This window comes from Aegilops tauschii, chromosome 5 (assembly GCF_002575655.3).
Source record: "Aegilops tauschii subsp. strangulata cultivar AL8/78 chromosome 5, Aet v6.0, whole genome shotgun sequence".
Taxonomy (NCBI): Eukaryota; Viridiplantae; Streptophyta; class Magnoliopsida; order Poales; family Poaceae; genus Aegilops; species Aegilops tauschii.
Genome location: NC_053039.3, coordinates 555,563,322 through 555,578,235, shown reverse-complemented (window position 1 = coordinate 555,578,235; position 14,914 = coordinate 555,563,322). Strand labels below are relative to the sequence as shown.

The 14,914-nt window shown below is 51.1% G+C and overlaps 1 protein-coding gene and 1 pseudogene across 1 annotated transcript; one reads left to right on the top strand and one right to left on the bottom strand.

Moving 5' to 3' along the window:
- Positions 1-8,503: 8,503 nt before the first annotated feature.
- Positions 8,504-11,463, top strand: LOC109782531 (probable RNA 3'-terminal phosphate cyclase-like protein; annotated as a pseudogene).
- A 105-nt stretch (positions 11,464-11,568) lies between these two features.
- LOC109782530 (uncharacterized) lies at positions 11,569-13,343 on the bottom strand. The gene is made up of 3 exons (XM_020341153.4): positions 12,365-13,343; positions 12,219-12,258; positions 11,569-12,083 (listed from the first exon to the last, which is right to left on the bottom strand). The coding sequence occupies exons 1-3, from the start codon at positions 13,254-13,256 to the stop codon at positions 11,792-11,794; spliced, it is 1,224 nt and encodes a 407-aa protein (XP_020196742.3). The 5' UTR covers positions 13,257-13,343; the 3' UTR covers positions 11,569-11,791.
- Positions 13,344-14,914: the final 1,571 nt, after the last annotated feature.

Below are 14,914 nucleotides of genomic sequence, written 5' to 3'. Positions count from 1 at the left end.
ACGTCCGGGATCTCATCCGGGACTCCGAACAACATTCGATAACCACGTACAAACTTTTCCTATAACCCTAGCGTCATCAAACCTTAAGTGTGTAGACCCTACGGGTTCGGGAGGCATGTAGACATGACCGAGACATCTCTCTGGTCAATAACCAACAGCGGGATCTGGATACCCATGTTGGATCCTACATGTTCCACGATGATCTTATCGGATGAACCACGATGTCGAGGATTCAATCAATCCCGTATAAAATTCCCTTTGTCTACCGGTATGATACTTGCCCGAGATTCGATCGTCGGTATCCCTATACCTTGTTCAATCTCGTTACCGGCAAGTCTCTTTTACTCGATCCGTAACACATCATCCCGTGATCAACTCCTTGGTCACATTGAGCTCATTATGATGATGTCCTACCGAGTGGGCCCAGAGATACCTCTCCGTCACACGGAGTGACAAATACCAGTCTCGATTCGTGCCAACCCAACAGACACTTTCGGAGATACCCGTAGTGCACCTTTATAGCCACCCAGTTACGTTGTGACGTTTGGCACACCCAAAGCATTCCTACGGTATCCGGGAGTTGCACGATCTCATGGTCTAAGGAAATGATACTTGACATTAGAAAAGCTTTAGCAGACGAACTACACGATCTTGTGCTATGCTTAGGATTGGGTCTTGTCCATCACATCATTCTCCTAATGATGTGATCCCGTTATCAATGACATCCAATGTCCATGGTCAGGAAACCGTAACCATCTATTGATCAACGAGCTAGTCAACTAGAGGCTCACTAGGGACATGTTGTGGTCTATGTATTCACACATGTATTACGATTTCCGGATAACACAATTATAGCATGAACAATAGACAATTATCATGAACAAGGAAATATAATAATAACCATTTTATTATTGCCTCTAGGGCATATTTCCAACAGAGGACTATATGTGGGGTCAGGTGGGCCAGCGTGGGTCGGGTTCGACGTGGCGGACGCGCCCTGGCGCCCCATATCCGCTCTACGTTTGGGCTGGATATGAGGGGTGCCGGTCACACCGGGCGTTTGAGGCACCCGTCTAGGTCGGTTTTTTGTGACCGGTCATTTACCGGGTCGCCTGCCTGGGCGGATGAGGGGGTTTGGGGTGCTCGGTTGTAGATGCTCTAACGGGGGTGGATTATGGGGTTATCCACCGACGCAGCGTGAAGTAACTGGTTAGAGATCAAGCTAATGTTGTCTGCTTTTATTTCACGGTTCGGTCGATTCCAGCGTAGGCATAGGTGGTGACGACACTGAGCGAAAGCAATGAGTAAGAGGCGGGACGACACCGTGGTTTGTGGTCACCGAGGAGGGCGAGCCGGGATCGAGCTAGAGACAGGCAGCCACATAGTCATTGAAGTCAACAAGCCCGAGCATTGACCATATGGGCACGACATCAAGGTGATGGGTCTTTGCCCGAACAGAGAAGGGGGTTTAAAGAGTTGGCCCGGGGTTGGCAGAGGCGGCACTGGAGAGTACAGTTCAGGCTGGTGTCCGCTCACAAGCAACACTATTAGGAGAAGAAAAACAAAGAGGCAAGGGCCAAAGTGGGTGGGTGGGTGGGTGGGTGGGGGGGGGGGGTTCGATGAATAGATGGTTCCACTATTTTCATAATGTGGCATTTTTCTTGACACGGATCGACTTGTGGTTAGATGATTAGGAGGATGGTGGTATTCACAACCCATCAGGGTTCAAGTCTAGCCGTAGACTTGACACCGATGCTTGTATTGTTTTTGAATTTATTTTAGGCTTTCCGGCGATGTTCGTTCGGTGGGAGGAGACGTCCCGTCGAGTACGAGGCATCTATGGTGACCTCGTCAATCTCAAGATGCTATGCCGGCTCAATCTCCCGGGGATGCTCATAGTAGGGGCAGGGCGTACGTGCGTGAGCTCTTAGGGATGACTTGTGTGCTCGTGTATTTTTTTTTCTTTTTGAAAAAATAACGCACTGTTTTTGTTTTTTGTATAAATGTAGATGTCCGCACTGTTCTAGACGTGTTTCGGGACATAAATTCCGCAGAGGAAAAACCAGATACGCGCTGGGAACCTAGCTAGCGGCAGGCAAGGTCAGTCCGGTGTACCTCCCGGTCAACATGACTACACTACACACGAGCTGGCAGCACTAGGCTTTGGACCCCGTGGCATCATGCCCGTGCCACAACAACCAACTCCCTTCTTTCCGTTCGTTCGCGCGAGGATCCAAAGCCCATGGCTATGTAGCTAGGCCGGGGCCCATTTCCATGGCGCTGTCCATCTTCGACTAGGTCTAGGCGCACGAGAGTCGGGTTAATTTTCCTCCTATCTCGCGCGACCACGGATGGATGGAACCGGATCCGGCTTGCCTGCTCCCTCTCCATGCTCCCATCCGTGCTCCCACTTCATCCTACGGCTGTTCTTTTTCTTTTTTCTTTTCTAATCTAATCATCTCCCCCCTGATTTTCAGGGGTGGGACCGGGCCTTATTTTCTTCCAATCAAATCAAGCCACGTATGCGGGAGCACGGATGGGAGCATGGAAGGGAGCAGGCAAGTCTCGTCCGATGAAACCGATCCAAGACGAAGTAGAAAGAGAAAAAAAAGATGGATGGAGAGACGCGTAGATAGACGGACAGAGCACGGTGTTGCTGCCAGCGGCGGCAGGAGTGGAGCGGGCACTTGGGCCTGCCTGCCTGGCTGGCCCCACTGTAAGGCAAGGCGGACAGGGCGCCCTCCGCGTATGTACGCCGTGGGCCACGCCTGGCAGCGGCAAAACGTGGTGTGTGCCCTTGTGGGGTGTCCGGCACCATCACGCCCAGCAACAACCTCAAACCCGCCAAGTTCACCGTCGGTCGCTCACGGTTGGCTGTGGACTGTGGTGTGGGGAATCTTGCGCAGGGCCGGTCGTGTGATTCCCGGTGGCGCCAGCGTCCAAGCCACCAGGCCCAGCCGAGGTTGGCCATGGCCGCCCGGCGTCTCGCGCCGCCGCCATTATTTTACTCGCCCCTCTTTTTCTCACAACGTCGTGAATAAGAGCATCTACAGCCGGGCTTGAGATCTCAAACACCGTGAATACACTCGGACACCCGGACGCGAGGCGGAGACTGGCACTGGCCGGTGCCACCACCGTCCAAGCCATGTCCGTTGGCCGGCTGCACTCCCCAGAGTATTGGTTCGATCGCCGGAAAGATAGAGTGGGGCATGTGACACGAGCCGGCTCACGGGACTCAAGGCGCCCCCGTCTCCCATGCTCCTCATTGGAGCCCGGAACCCGAACAGTGCCGGTGGACGTCAGATCGATGATGGATCCATCGTGGGACGAGCCAACGACATCCACCACGGCGCGGGCGGTGCCCGGAGTGCTGCACCATACGAAGCGCCGGAGAATGCAACTCCCCTCGCTGACACCCACCGCCGCGAGGGATGCCGCCGCCTCCGAGGCAGCGGGTATGCCGTGCCATGTTTGCGCCGGACGACACCCATGCTGCGTCCATGGCCTCTGCGCGCCAACGGAGGGGTTGCGCATCCGCCACCTGGTTAAGACGCCAGACGGACCGCACAGCCTCCGGTGAGGCAGCATGGCACACCTAGCGCCGGATCCATATATCATTTGGGCGGACGCAATGGATTCCCGACGAAAAGGAGTCCGAGCGCTGCCTCGCACGGGCCTCCCTGGAGCGGCGGAGCGCAAGCCGGACGGCCACCTCCTCCTCGGGGGCCGCATGGGATGAGCTCGAGGTCGACGGATCTGGAGGTGAAGGACATGGATCCGTTGCCCGCCATGCCGGAGACGGCCGGAGTTCTCCGAACGGGAGCTTTGGTGACGGAGAGGAGTGGAGTGAAGTGGCTAAGGTTTGGTCCAACGAGCGGATGGTGAGAAATGTATGTGGGTCGGGTGAGCCAACGTGACGGACGTGCCCGGGCGCACCCTATCCGCCCCATATTTGGGCTGAATATGAGGGGGTGCCGGTCAGCTCGGGCGTTTGGGGCCGTTTGAGGCGCGTTTCTGAGTTGAATTTTTGCGCCCAGTAACCACGCCGTCCTTCCGGACGCTTGAGGCGGGTTCGGGGTGACCGGTTAGATGCTCTAATGTGCGCTAGCTGGTGGCACCATGACGTCTGTGCTGGCTACATGTGTGGTGTGTGGCATTAATGGTATGCATGCCACTACATGACGAGCTTGTTTGGTTTATGACTAATTTTGCCACAATTAAATTTAGACAAAGTGTGGCTGTCATAAAATGTGACTAATAAAATGACCACCACAAACGTGGCAAGATTTAACAAAGTCTATAACATATGGACCATATAACTAAGAAAGTATGAGCCACAAGTGCGACAATGAATTTAACACATGTTTAAGATATTGTGCCATGACCAAGGTTAGTGGTGGCAACACCGGGAACCAAACATCCATGCACATGCCGTATCGATCGATCATCGCCCTGGACGGCATGGCAACGCCAACGCCAACGCATTGATTGATTACATGTACGTACGTGTGGCTCTTTCAGTGTCGCCGCTCGGGATACGATCCATCGATTCTCCTACTGTGCACGAGTTACCTGCTCCGGATGCAACGTGCCGCTCCACAGCGTGCTACGTACAGTGCGTGGCCTCGAAGCCCGCGGAAGCAGCCATGCCATGCCGGGCGTGCACCGGTCGTCGTTTGCATTTCAGAGGACGGACGCGGTACGGCGAAGAAAAGAAGACAAGACGGATGCTCATTACGAGCTTGCCTGGACGGTCACGTCCGCCTCGCCGTGACCAGTGCGCCAGCAGACATTGTACATCGCCGGCCGGCCCTGGCTGAACAGCACATGTACATCGGCTTCAGGCGAACTGCCTACTGGCTGTGTGTGCTCTCTGCTCAACTGTTGGAAAGTAAATCTATATGCCTGCCTGACACACGATACGTGCGCACGCAGAGATCAGACTCAGACTCGCCGGCGGGTCCTCCGGCCGGCAGGTTTCCGTCCAGGTCGCCGGCCGGCGGCAGTGGCCTCGGTCGCATCAACCGATAAGCCGCCCAAGTGCCGAGTGCGTCCACAGTTTCAGCCAAAAGCCCCAGGGCACTGAAACTTTTGCGACTGTCAGCAGCATGGCCCCAAGGGCCAGTGCACGCGCGTGAATGTGATGACACCACCATTGACAGGCAAGTCCAACCAGCCTTGCCGGCCAACATCCCTATATATTTTGAATCCGGGAAGAAAATGAGTAGATTATGACTGATAATCACCGTCCATTACGTACGTCTTGCAAGCGAATGATGGTCTACAGTAACGCCATGCATATACAAGAGCGAGTACAGTACCTTTAACCTGTCAGGTAATCAAGGTCATCAATTGGCCGCGGCGAGGCATGCAGCTGCAAAGTATACTAGCCTTAAAGATTAAGGGTCGCTAGCCCGAGCATATATAATTGCACTGGATCTTTGTCGGTCTTAGTGACCGGCCTAGACGATCGATCCTACTGCTAGGTAGGTCCCGGCGCATGCATCATGTCTAAACCTGATGTCCCATTGGCCATCATGCAGCAGCAAAGCTTTTGATCGACGGTGATTAACTAACAGCTTTTCTCTAGTTAGTTTATTCGGCGAGAACCATCCATCTGGCCAATGGAGCAAGACGCACTTTTTGGGCACTGATCTCATCTTGCTGGTTAGTTAGCGATTACTATAGCCAGCGAGGTACATTACATACACTGACAGAAGAAGAATCATTAACCATCTTTCTTTTTTTTGAGAATCATTAGGCAGCTTGATTGATTGGAACCTGCCTCTGTCTAATTGCAAAGCTCCGTCACAGCAGACAAGGAGGCAGGCAGGCGATGCAGCCCCCAAACACAAGAGAAGGCCGGTGCACATGCGTCAACCAACGGTTATTTTTCTCTGTAGATCAGACCAAAGTGAAGGGCGGCAATCATTGAAGGGTAAAAAAAAGAAACTAATAGTAGGAGCTTGTAGTTGTATAGCATGGACCATGGAGCCTTGTGGAGGCAAATGCATGCACATGGACTACTCAAATCCAGATCCTGACAAGAACCAAGGTAGTATGAGATGTCTTTATTATTAATACCCCAGGCCGCCCAGAATATTTATAAAAGAGGTAAGTATTTTTGATTATCCAGGATTAGGCTTTGATCAGCAACCGACACACACAAATTCCTTTGGTCATGCCTGCTGGTATCTTTGGCTGTCCTATTGGATTCGATGACACCAACTGAACCACTGATCACTAGTGTGTATATTCTCCATGTTCTAACTGCTACCGACGGATGTACTACCTGATCGATGCTCCTACATTTAATTTTAGTCCTCTTTCGTTGATTACCTCTAAGGCAGGGAAGATGCAACTAGTAGTAACTAACTACTGGAACACTCAGGGCGTACGTACAGCAACTGTAGTTGCATGATCATTATGGCAAGCACCAATAATTCTGAATCTAGCTTGGGTGAGAAGAGCGTCCCCTAATAAGTAGCCACAAATGTACAGCAGGATCACATCAGTGTCTGTCACCTGCATGAAAAGACAGAGAGAGTCGATGGGGATCGGCGAGATGCATGCATCTCCTGGACAATGAATGACATGCTAACTCATGATTAACTCAGAGCTGGCTACCTACCTACCTGATCCCATCTGAATGTTTGGGTCGGGCAAAAAATGAACTCAGGTTAGGTCTTTATATGTAGACTGAACTGGAGCTAACCTCTGCTCGAACGAGCAGGGAAGATCGACGTAAATGAAGGAAGAAGATAAGGATCAGAGGAGCTGTTGATTGATTGAAGGCAATAATACAGTCTACGGAGCAAGCAGTGAGTGTGTCATGCCATGCACATGGCTGCATGTGTATACATGAGCTCATGCAGTACGTGTGTGTGGTGAGACCTGGACTGATCCGAAAAGTTTGGACCCAGCTGGGTCTACTCATCCACTCTCTGCTGGGCACTGCACCGTATGACATTTGCAATAGTGTTTGGCTGGCCAGTGAAAGATGAAAGGCGACCAAATGATTTTTCAGTGACCGCACATCTATGTGATGGTTATGGGATCAAGGCATCTCCAATGCGGACCATCGAACTTTCGCTCGCAAATGTCCACGGACATCTGGTTGGGCGGAGGCCCTCCAACCAGTGTGAGTAGCAAATGCCGGTCCTTGCCCTTGCCCTCAACCTAGGCACACGGGTGGCCGGTGCAAGGCCTCCGACGGTTGGATCAACATCATCGTCGCCACCGGCTTCAACATTAACGGTCTTGGCGGAATGGGGAATGGCTGCTTACTTGCTTTGTCCATTCAACTTGAACCAACAATGCATCAGCTTGAATGGCTTGCCCTCGGCCTTGCGGTACAAGGCGGAGGCCCGTTTGGCTAGCAAAGCAAGACAACGAAATGATCAACAAGCTGCAACATAGAGCTGATCAATCCAATTACCAACACATAAAGCATGAAGAAAGAGAAACTTACGAGCTCCAGTAGTGACATGCCACTTGGCCATTGGTTTTGTTTTACGCGCCACTATATTTGTTTTCACACTTTGCCAAAAAGCCGAGCCCTTTTGCTCTGTGCCTTGAAACGAATCAACACTCGTGGCCAATCATGCCTCACACAACAATCCGTCCTCTTTGTTCAAGAACGACGAACCTCTCTTCTTCTTTGCGTCTGTATCGAGTATGCGGCTCCAACTGCGGCGAGTAGTTGCCCTCAAATTTTTCGTCCTCGCGGGCGCCCCCATTGTGGATCATGTTCACCATCGCCTCATCGGTGGCCTCCTTCCAGCTTGGGGGAGGCATTCTTCCGAACAGTGATCGAGGAGCGCCGGACGAGGGCTCTTCGGACGGAAACCGTGGGCGGACGAGCTATGGCCACTGTGACTCCATGAACAAGTACTTAGTGTTGAGGTCGACGACATACGACACGTGTTGTTCTCTAGGCGCTCCCTCCGATTTTTTTTATTTTTCCGCACGCGTTTTCGGCTTTTTAGATGGTTTTTTTCCGGTTTGTCACCGGTCTTTTCTAGGTTTTCGACATTTTGTTTTGGAAAAAATTCTTTTTTATATGAAAAACACATTTTTCTTTTTTTCTTCCGTGAGAGGTATGGCTTTGCTTTCGCGAGAGACACGATTTTGCTTTCACGAGAGGCACAACCGTGCCTCTCGGAAACGAAAAAAAGACGCATTTTATATCTTTTTTTTTCCGCGAGTGCCTCTCGGAAACGAAAAAACCCGTGTTTTTTCTTTTTTCCGTGAGAGGCATGATTTTGCTTCCGCGAGAGGAAACGGAAAAAGGTGTCTGGATATTCATCGGTGTCACGTCTCTCTGTGGGCTGTATTAATTTTTTATGGCATGGGCTGTATTGGTCCTATTTGTTTTTTTTAGGGGTGACAAAGGGCTGGATCTAGACCACTGGGCATGGTTCTATGCGGGCCGTTGCCCGAGGCCGGCCTCAACTCGCCCATTGGGCCTGGTTCTCCGAGAAAATGGCAACTGATTCACAAAACCCTAGTAAGCCCTCCCCTGTTTTGCTAAAAAAAAAAGTGAGCCCTCCCCGCCCCCGCCGCGCGCACGACCAATCCCATCCCCGGCTAGGCGAGAGAGCAGCCAACCGTCTCCGGCGCCGGCGGCAGGCGAGGATGGGTCGCGACAAGTCCCGGAGGCTCTCGGGCAGCCGAGACTTCCGGCAGCGGCTGGTGCTGGCGACGCTGACCTCCACCCCGATCACCATCAGGGACATCCGCGCCGGCGAGGGGGGCCTCTGCCCGCACGAGATGTCCCTCCTCCGCCTCCTCGACAAGGTCTCGGACCAGCACGTCATCGACGTCAACGACACAGGCAAGGCCGCGCCGGCCCGTGGCTTCTTCGATTTGGGATGGTGGCTAATTGTGGTGGGTTCGTTCGTGGGCAGGGACGAAGGTCGGGTACAAGCCCGGGGTGATCGTCGGCGGGAAGGGCCTGGAGCACGACTGCGGGGTGCACCGCGGGATCGGCTACTTCATCGAGCCGCTCCTTCTGCTCGGCCTCTTCGCCAGGTCGCCCTTGTCCGTTCGGCTCAAAGGTGAAGAGCGTTTGCTTACCCTGTTTCTGCTTGAGGTCAATTGATTCGATTGCCATGTTTTCTATGGAACTCCGGAATTGCGATACAATTGTAGCCAGAGGTTGTGCGATTAGGTTGTTCTAGAATTGTTAGTCAGTCTGATGCATTGTTGGGATCAATGGGTTGTTTCAGTTGGTGTATATGTGACTTATGTGAGTGGACTCTGTTCTGATGTGGATTGTTTTCACAAAGGTGGTTTTATTGGGGTTTGGTTAATTTGGCTGAATTCACTGTCGCCGAGTAAGCAAACCTTCTTAGCTCTTTCCCATGAACTCATGATCCTTGTGGCCATTTATTTTCCCTAATGAAGATGCTCTGTTAACATCAGGCTTCACAAGCTTTCATAAGCCAACATCTGCAAAGGACTAAATAAAATACTCCCTCTGGTCCATATTAATTGTATTACAATATTGTTCTAAATCCATGACAATTAATTTGGATTGGAGGGAGTAATACTTCTTTAGTTCTGCACAAGATTGATGGTCATTGTTGTTACTGATCATACAAGCACCTTTACGGAGTCTAAATTTGATGCCATGCTTGTAGGAATCACAATTTCTCTAGAAGGTTGATGGCCATCGCCGTTACTGATCATACAACGTCTTTTGCTTCTGAATTTAGTATGTGATGCCATTGTTTTTAGGAATCACAAATGATACAAAGGACCTTTCTGTGGATACTTTCCGGATGGTTACGTTGCATATGCTCAAGCACTTTGGCGTTCCTCTTGAGGGGCTGGAGCTCAAAATCGAAAGCCGGGGATCTCCTCCTCGTGGTGGTGGTGAAGTGCTTCTCTGAGTTCCCAATATAAACAGTACACTAAAGGTGTGTTGGAGCTTACTTCTGCTCACGTTTCATGATTTCTGTTGACATTCCTGTTCTAATATCAAGTGTTTTTGCAGGCAGTTAATTGGATTGATGAAGGAATGGTAAAGAGGATAAGAGGTGTAGCATTCTCAACGAATGTATCTCCACAGATTGTAACCCGTATCTTCTATGCTGCACGTGGACTCTTCAATAAGTTCATTCCGGATGTTCATATCTTCACCGACAGTAGAGCTGGTGGTTTGTACGTTTCCAGCTTGAAGTAGAACCTGTTGAATATTATTAGTGACACACCGCTGTTCAAAAATTTAAATGTATTCATCTTTTGTCAGGTCAGCAGGCTGTGGCGTATCTGTAGTTGCTGAGACCACAACAGGCTGTCTGATTTCTGCAGATGCTACTGTGAGTTATCCCAATGTTGATGAAATGAGTGAACAATCTGAGAAGCCTGAGATAATGTCTCCAGAGGATCTTGGTGAGCAAGTTGCATCGATGCTGCTAGAAGAGGTGGCTCAAGGAGGAGTTGTTGACTCAACACACCAGGTCTGGTATTTCATTCCAGTTTATTCCTTTCTTATATTATTTAGCAGGCTGGTGGCAGATATTTTTATATTGTGTCTGATAATTTGTGTTTTCTTTACACGCCTCTCGTATGATTCACAATCACTACTGTGTTTTTTTGTCTACTCTGAAGCACTTGGACCGTTCTGCAACAATAATGGTCATTTATTTTGGCTGATGATGTTGTAGGAAGATAAATCGGCAATTCTAGCACTTTTTCCCCCTCGAGAACACAGCAGGGGGGAATCCTTTCTTCCATTGTATTAACTCAAAAGCCAGCCACGAAAGCTGGATAAGAATTACAAATTCAAACTGAACATAGTAAGCATGGATGTAGTCTGTTAGAATGATTGTTTTATGCATGTTCTTCTGCCAACCTAGTCCTTGGTTCATTTTGGCAAGATGATGTCTGAGGCCGTGTCTGCCTTTCCTTCTATGGCTCTTTTTGAATCTTGCTTCAAAATGCTTCTTCTGTTAAGTCACATGATGTTTCTCTTGTAAACAACTTGCAGGGCCTTCTGTTCATGCTGTGCGCTCTATGCCCGCCCGATGTGTCAAAGGTTCGCGTGGGACAGCTGACACCGCGCGCCATAGAATCACTTCGAAACATCAAGGAGTTCCTTGATGTCAAGTTCATCATCAAGCCCGACCCAAACTCAAACACGGTCACTCTAAAATGTGTTGGTGCAGGAGTGAAGAATCTTGCTCGGAAGATTTCATAAACAGAACCATCATGAACCTCATCTAGGATGGAAAACAGTGTTTTGGAACCGCAACACGAGAATCTTCCCCGTAGTAGTTTTGATGTAAGCTAGTTGATCCAGAATGGATCTGCCTATAGAGTACCCTCAATTGTATATCGTAGATCTAACAGAGCAACTACTTCTGTTTCCTGAGAAAACATGGGTGTGAGCTTCACATTGAGATTTCTGGTATTTGGTGTTAGCATTCAGCATGCACACATTTTGGTGCGCTTTTACTTCTTACTTCTTACTAGCCTGGAACATCTAGCAACCTGTGACTACAAATCGCGCATGCCATTGTACTAAGTGTCAAAAGGTCCGAAAGGTAATGGAAAAGAAGATGAAGCTAGCAAGAAGATCATCTGATATCATATCATATTTCATAGAGAATGAACTCCATACTCACCTAACACACATTTCATAGCTATAAGCAACATTCTGCTCAGCTCAGTCCATTATACACACACACACACAGGCACAAAATTATCCCTCTGAATTCATTTATCCACCTCTGTACACACGTGAATATCATGTCAACAAGAGGAGCACATCAGCACATGGATGCTACACCTTCACCTTGACATAAGCAAAGGTGAACATCCAGATCAGAGACATGACCCAGCTGCAGTTCAGGGAGGCGGCGCCGCTGCTGGTGTCGGAGAAGCCCGCCGGGTTGCCCGGGCCGTACATCGAGGTCCCGCCGGGGTAGTTGTTCGCGTTCAGCACCGTCGAGCCTGACCCTCCACTGCTGACCGCCGGTCCCGTCCCCGTCGTGGTGCCCACCGGCCCGAAGCTTGGCGTCACGCCCACCGGCCCTGTGGTGCCGGTCACTGCCGGGTTGTAGCCGGCGGCAGAACTGCACATGCCGCAATTGCATGATCAGCTTAGCATAAGAACTTAAGAAGTGTAAGAATTCGACTGTTTGATTTGAAATTCTTGACAAGATCATGTGTTCTAGAGACATGTCTTGAACAAAGTTGTTCATTCTTACCCTGAACCTGACGATGTCTGGAACATGCAAGTTCCTGAACCTGAATAATTCAGCAGCTCGTCAGTGATTATCAGAAGGCGTTGCTAACAGTTTCAGAGTTAGCTGAAGAAGATCAAGTGATGGAGTGGGAGTGAGGGTTTGGTTACTTGGGTTGGTGGCGACGAGCATGCCGGCGCCGCCGAAGTCGCAGCTGGCCGGCGAGGGGCTGCGCTGGTAGTAGGCGTTGAAGGCGTAGGAGGCGTGCGCCTGGATCGTGTTGGGGTTGTAGCAGCTGCCCATGGGCTGCAGCGCCGAGCAGTCGGCGCCGCCCATGCCGCACGCGAAGTCCAGCCCGTCCTGCAGCGCCGCCTCCGTCACCCCGGCCTTGGCCACGCACCACGTGGACTGCCCTGTCCCGGCCCCCGCCGCCGGCTGCACTGTGGTCGGCGTCGGCACCGTCGTCGCCGGCGCCTGGTACACCGGGGTCGTCGGCGCGCTCCCGACGGCGACGCCGCCACCGGCACCCCCGCCCGGGTACGTAGTGGCCGGGTTGGTGATTGGCGACGTGCCGGGGACCGGCGTCGGCGTCGTGGCCGGGTTGGTGACCGGGGCGGTGAACGGCGCCGGCATCGTAGGCGCGGCGACCGGGTTCGTGAACGGCGCCGGCATCGTCGTCGGGTCGGGCGTGGCCGACGGCTCCGGGTACAGCGGCGGGAGGTTGGGGTTGGTGGGGAACCCGGTGCCCGTGCCCGGGTTGGTCGCCGGCACGGTGACGATGCCGCCCGGGGACGCCGGGTTCGTCGCCGGCACCGTCACCGGGTTCGTCACCGGCGCGAACACGTCTCGAGCCGTCGTCTCCCTGGCTCCCCCAAGGAGCTCCCGCCGGCGCCGCGAATTACTCGAGACGTCGACAACACGACCCATGAAGCTCTCCCTGCCCAACGACCCGTCCTCGGCGCCGGCGGCTACCGTCACGCCGGGCACGGTCTTCCTGGCCTGCGCCGAGCCGTGCGAGAGCAGGAGCATACACAAAACCAAGCTGAGAGCCGGAGCCTCCATTGATGGAGCAATCGGCAATGGTTGCTTGCTGACTAGGCTATGGAGGAAACGGAGCTGGAAATGCGAGGAGAAAGGAGCTAGTTCACCAAAGGCGAAATTTAAAGGCTGGACGTGCGTGATACAAAGCGGAAAAAGCACGAGCAATAGGGGAGAAAAAAAGGCGGCAAAGCGGATCGTAATTCGTTTCAGATTATAATAGTTGCAATTTGAAAATGCAATGCAATGCATGATGCTCCTTTTCTCTTTCTGCTTTGAAACAGCATTTCAATTTTCAAATACAGGTGCACATCCTCTGCTGTCGAGAAAAAGAAGAAAGATGTACCTGGTGCTGAATAACATAAAATTTCAATGTTATCTTGTCACTTTGATCATTCTCATTTCAGTCGCAGAAGATGCACAAAAGAGTTTGTGCCGACGATTCGACGAAATACGGCGAAAAGGAATTTATGTATATTGCATCATGACACTTGAGAATGCTGATTCAGACAGGGGTGGCAATGGCAATATGGCATCCCTGATTGGTTTGTTTTCATCAGGAGAAAAGCATACGTGTAGAAGGTGGTGATAGTGTGATGTAACTGCACACACACTGGCAAGCGACAGTCATTTGCTTGCTGTTCTTGTCAGCAGACAGTCACACAAAAGGGAAAAATGCTTTGCTCTCCACAGAGGTTTTCAGGTCCAATCGACGACAAAGGTGCTTTCTCTGTGTGGTGACTGTCTCTCACACACAAAAATGGCCCTGATCTAGTAGTCTTGCACTGATGATCACTGTGTGTCCATGTCAGTCATCCTCAATCCAATCCAATCCAAGTAGACTTGCTGTTCTGGTAGTGGTAGACTTGGCTCTGAAGAAGAAGAAATTTCAGTGTTTGGACGAGATGGGGCATAGCAGATGGGCTCCAAAAAGGCTGCTCTTGGTTGCTCATGCCATGTGCATGCACCAGCTAGCACCTCAAGGAGTGGATTCTTGCTTAATTTGCACCATTGCTCTCTGGAATCACTTTGTGTCAGCAGATGTGTGTGTGCATCTCTCTAGCCAGAGTGGGTTCTTGCCGTTTCCCTTTTACGAAACGGCCGCGGCGAGCTATTTGTGGCCAAAGATGAGAGTGCAAAGATCAGACAGAGAATTACATGTACTCCCTCTGTAAAGAATATAAGATCGTTTATAGATCACTAATAGAGGGAATAAGAATTAATTACACGGATTAGATGCTAGAATCCACTGGACCAATGCAGGTATGAAGCTGCCGTGGCTTTCTGAACCCTGAACTGTGAGGCAACAGGAATCTGCCAGAATCAGAGGATTCAGTACATTCTGTTGCGTTCCTTGTTGGTTGCCAGAATCGGCAAGCAGCGCTACCTACCTGGCTACATCAGCAGGATGCAGGCCGGTTGCATTCCATTTCCTCCTCATATCTCCACCTGAAAGATTTTTTTCTGAAATTTAACCATGAACATAATTTATATATGAAAATTTAGTTCTGTCATGGTAGCTCTTGAGACACATCATTTTGACCGGGAAAATCAAGGGGGGCGGATCGTAGGGCTTTGGCTGCTAGATTTGTTTTGTGAGTGCTATCAAGTTGCGATCTTCGGCCGATGGAGCCTACCCCTCTTCTTTCTGAAGCTAGGATTAGGATCGATCTGACCCTGCA

Excerpts from the sequence above, each read along its gene's own strand:
- LOC109782530 (XM_020341153.4), bottom strand. The coding sequence starts at position 13,256 with ATGGAGGCTCCGGCTCTCAGCTTGGTTTTGTGTATGCTCCTGCTCTCG. Across the intron at positions 12,259-12,364 it reads GCTCGTCGCCACCAACCCAA|GTTCAGGAACTTGCATGTTC; the intron begins GTAACCAAACCC and ends TGAATTATTCAG. Across the intron at positions 12,084-12,218 it reads CAGACATCGTCAGGTTCAGG|TTCTGCCGCCGGCTACAACC; the intron begins GTAAGAATGAAC and ends CGGCATGTGCAG.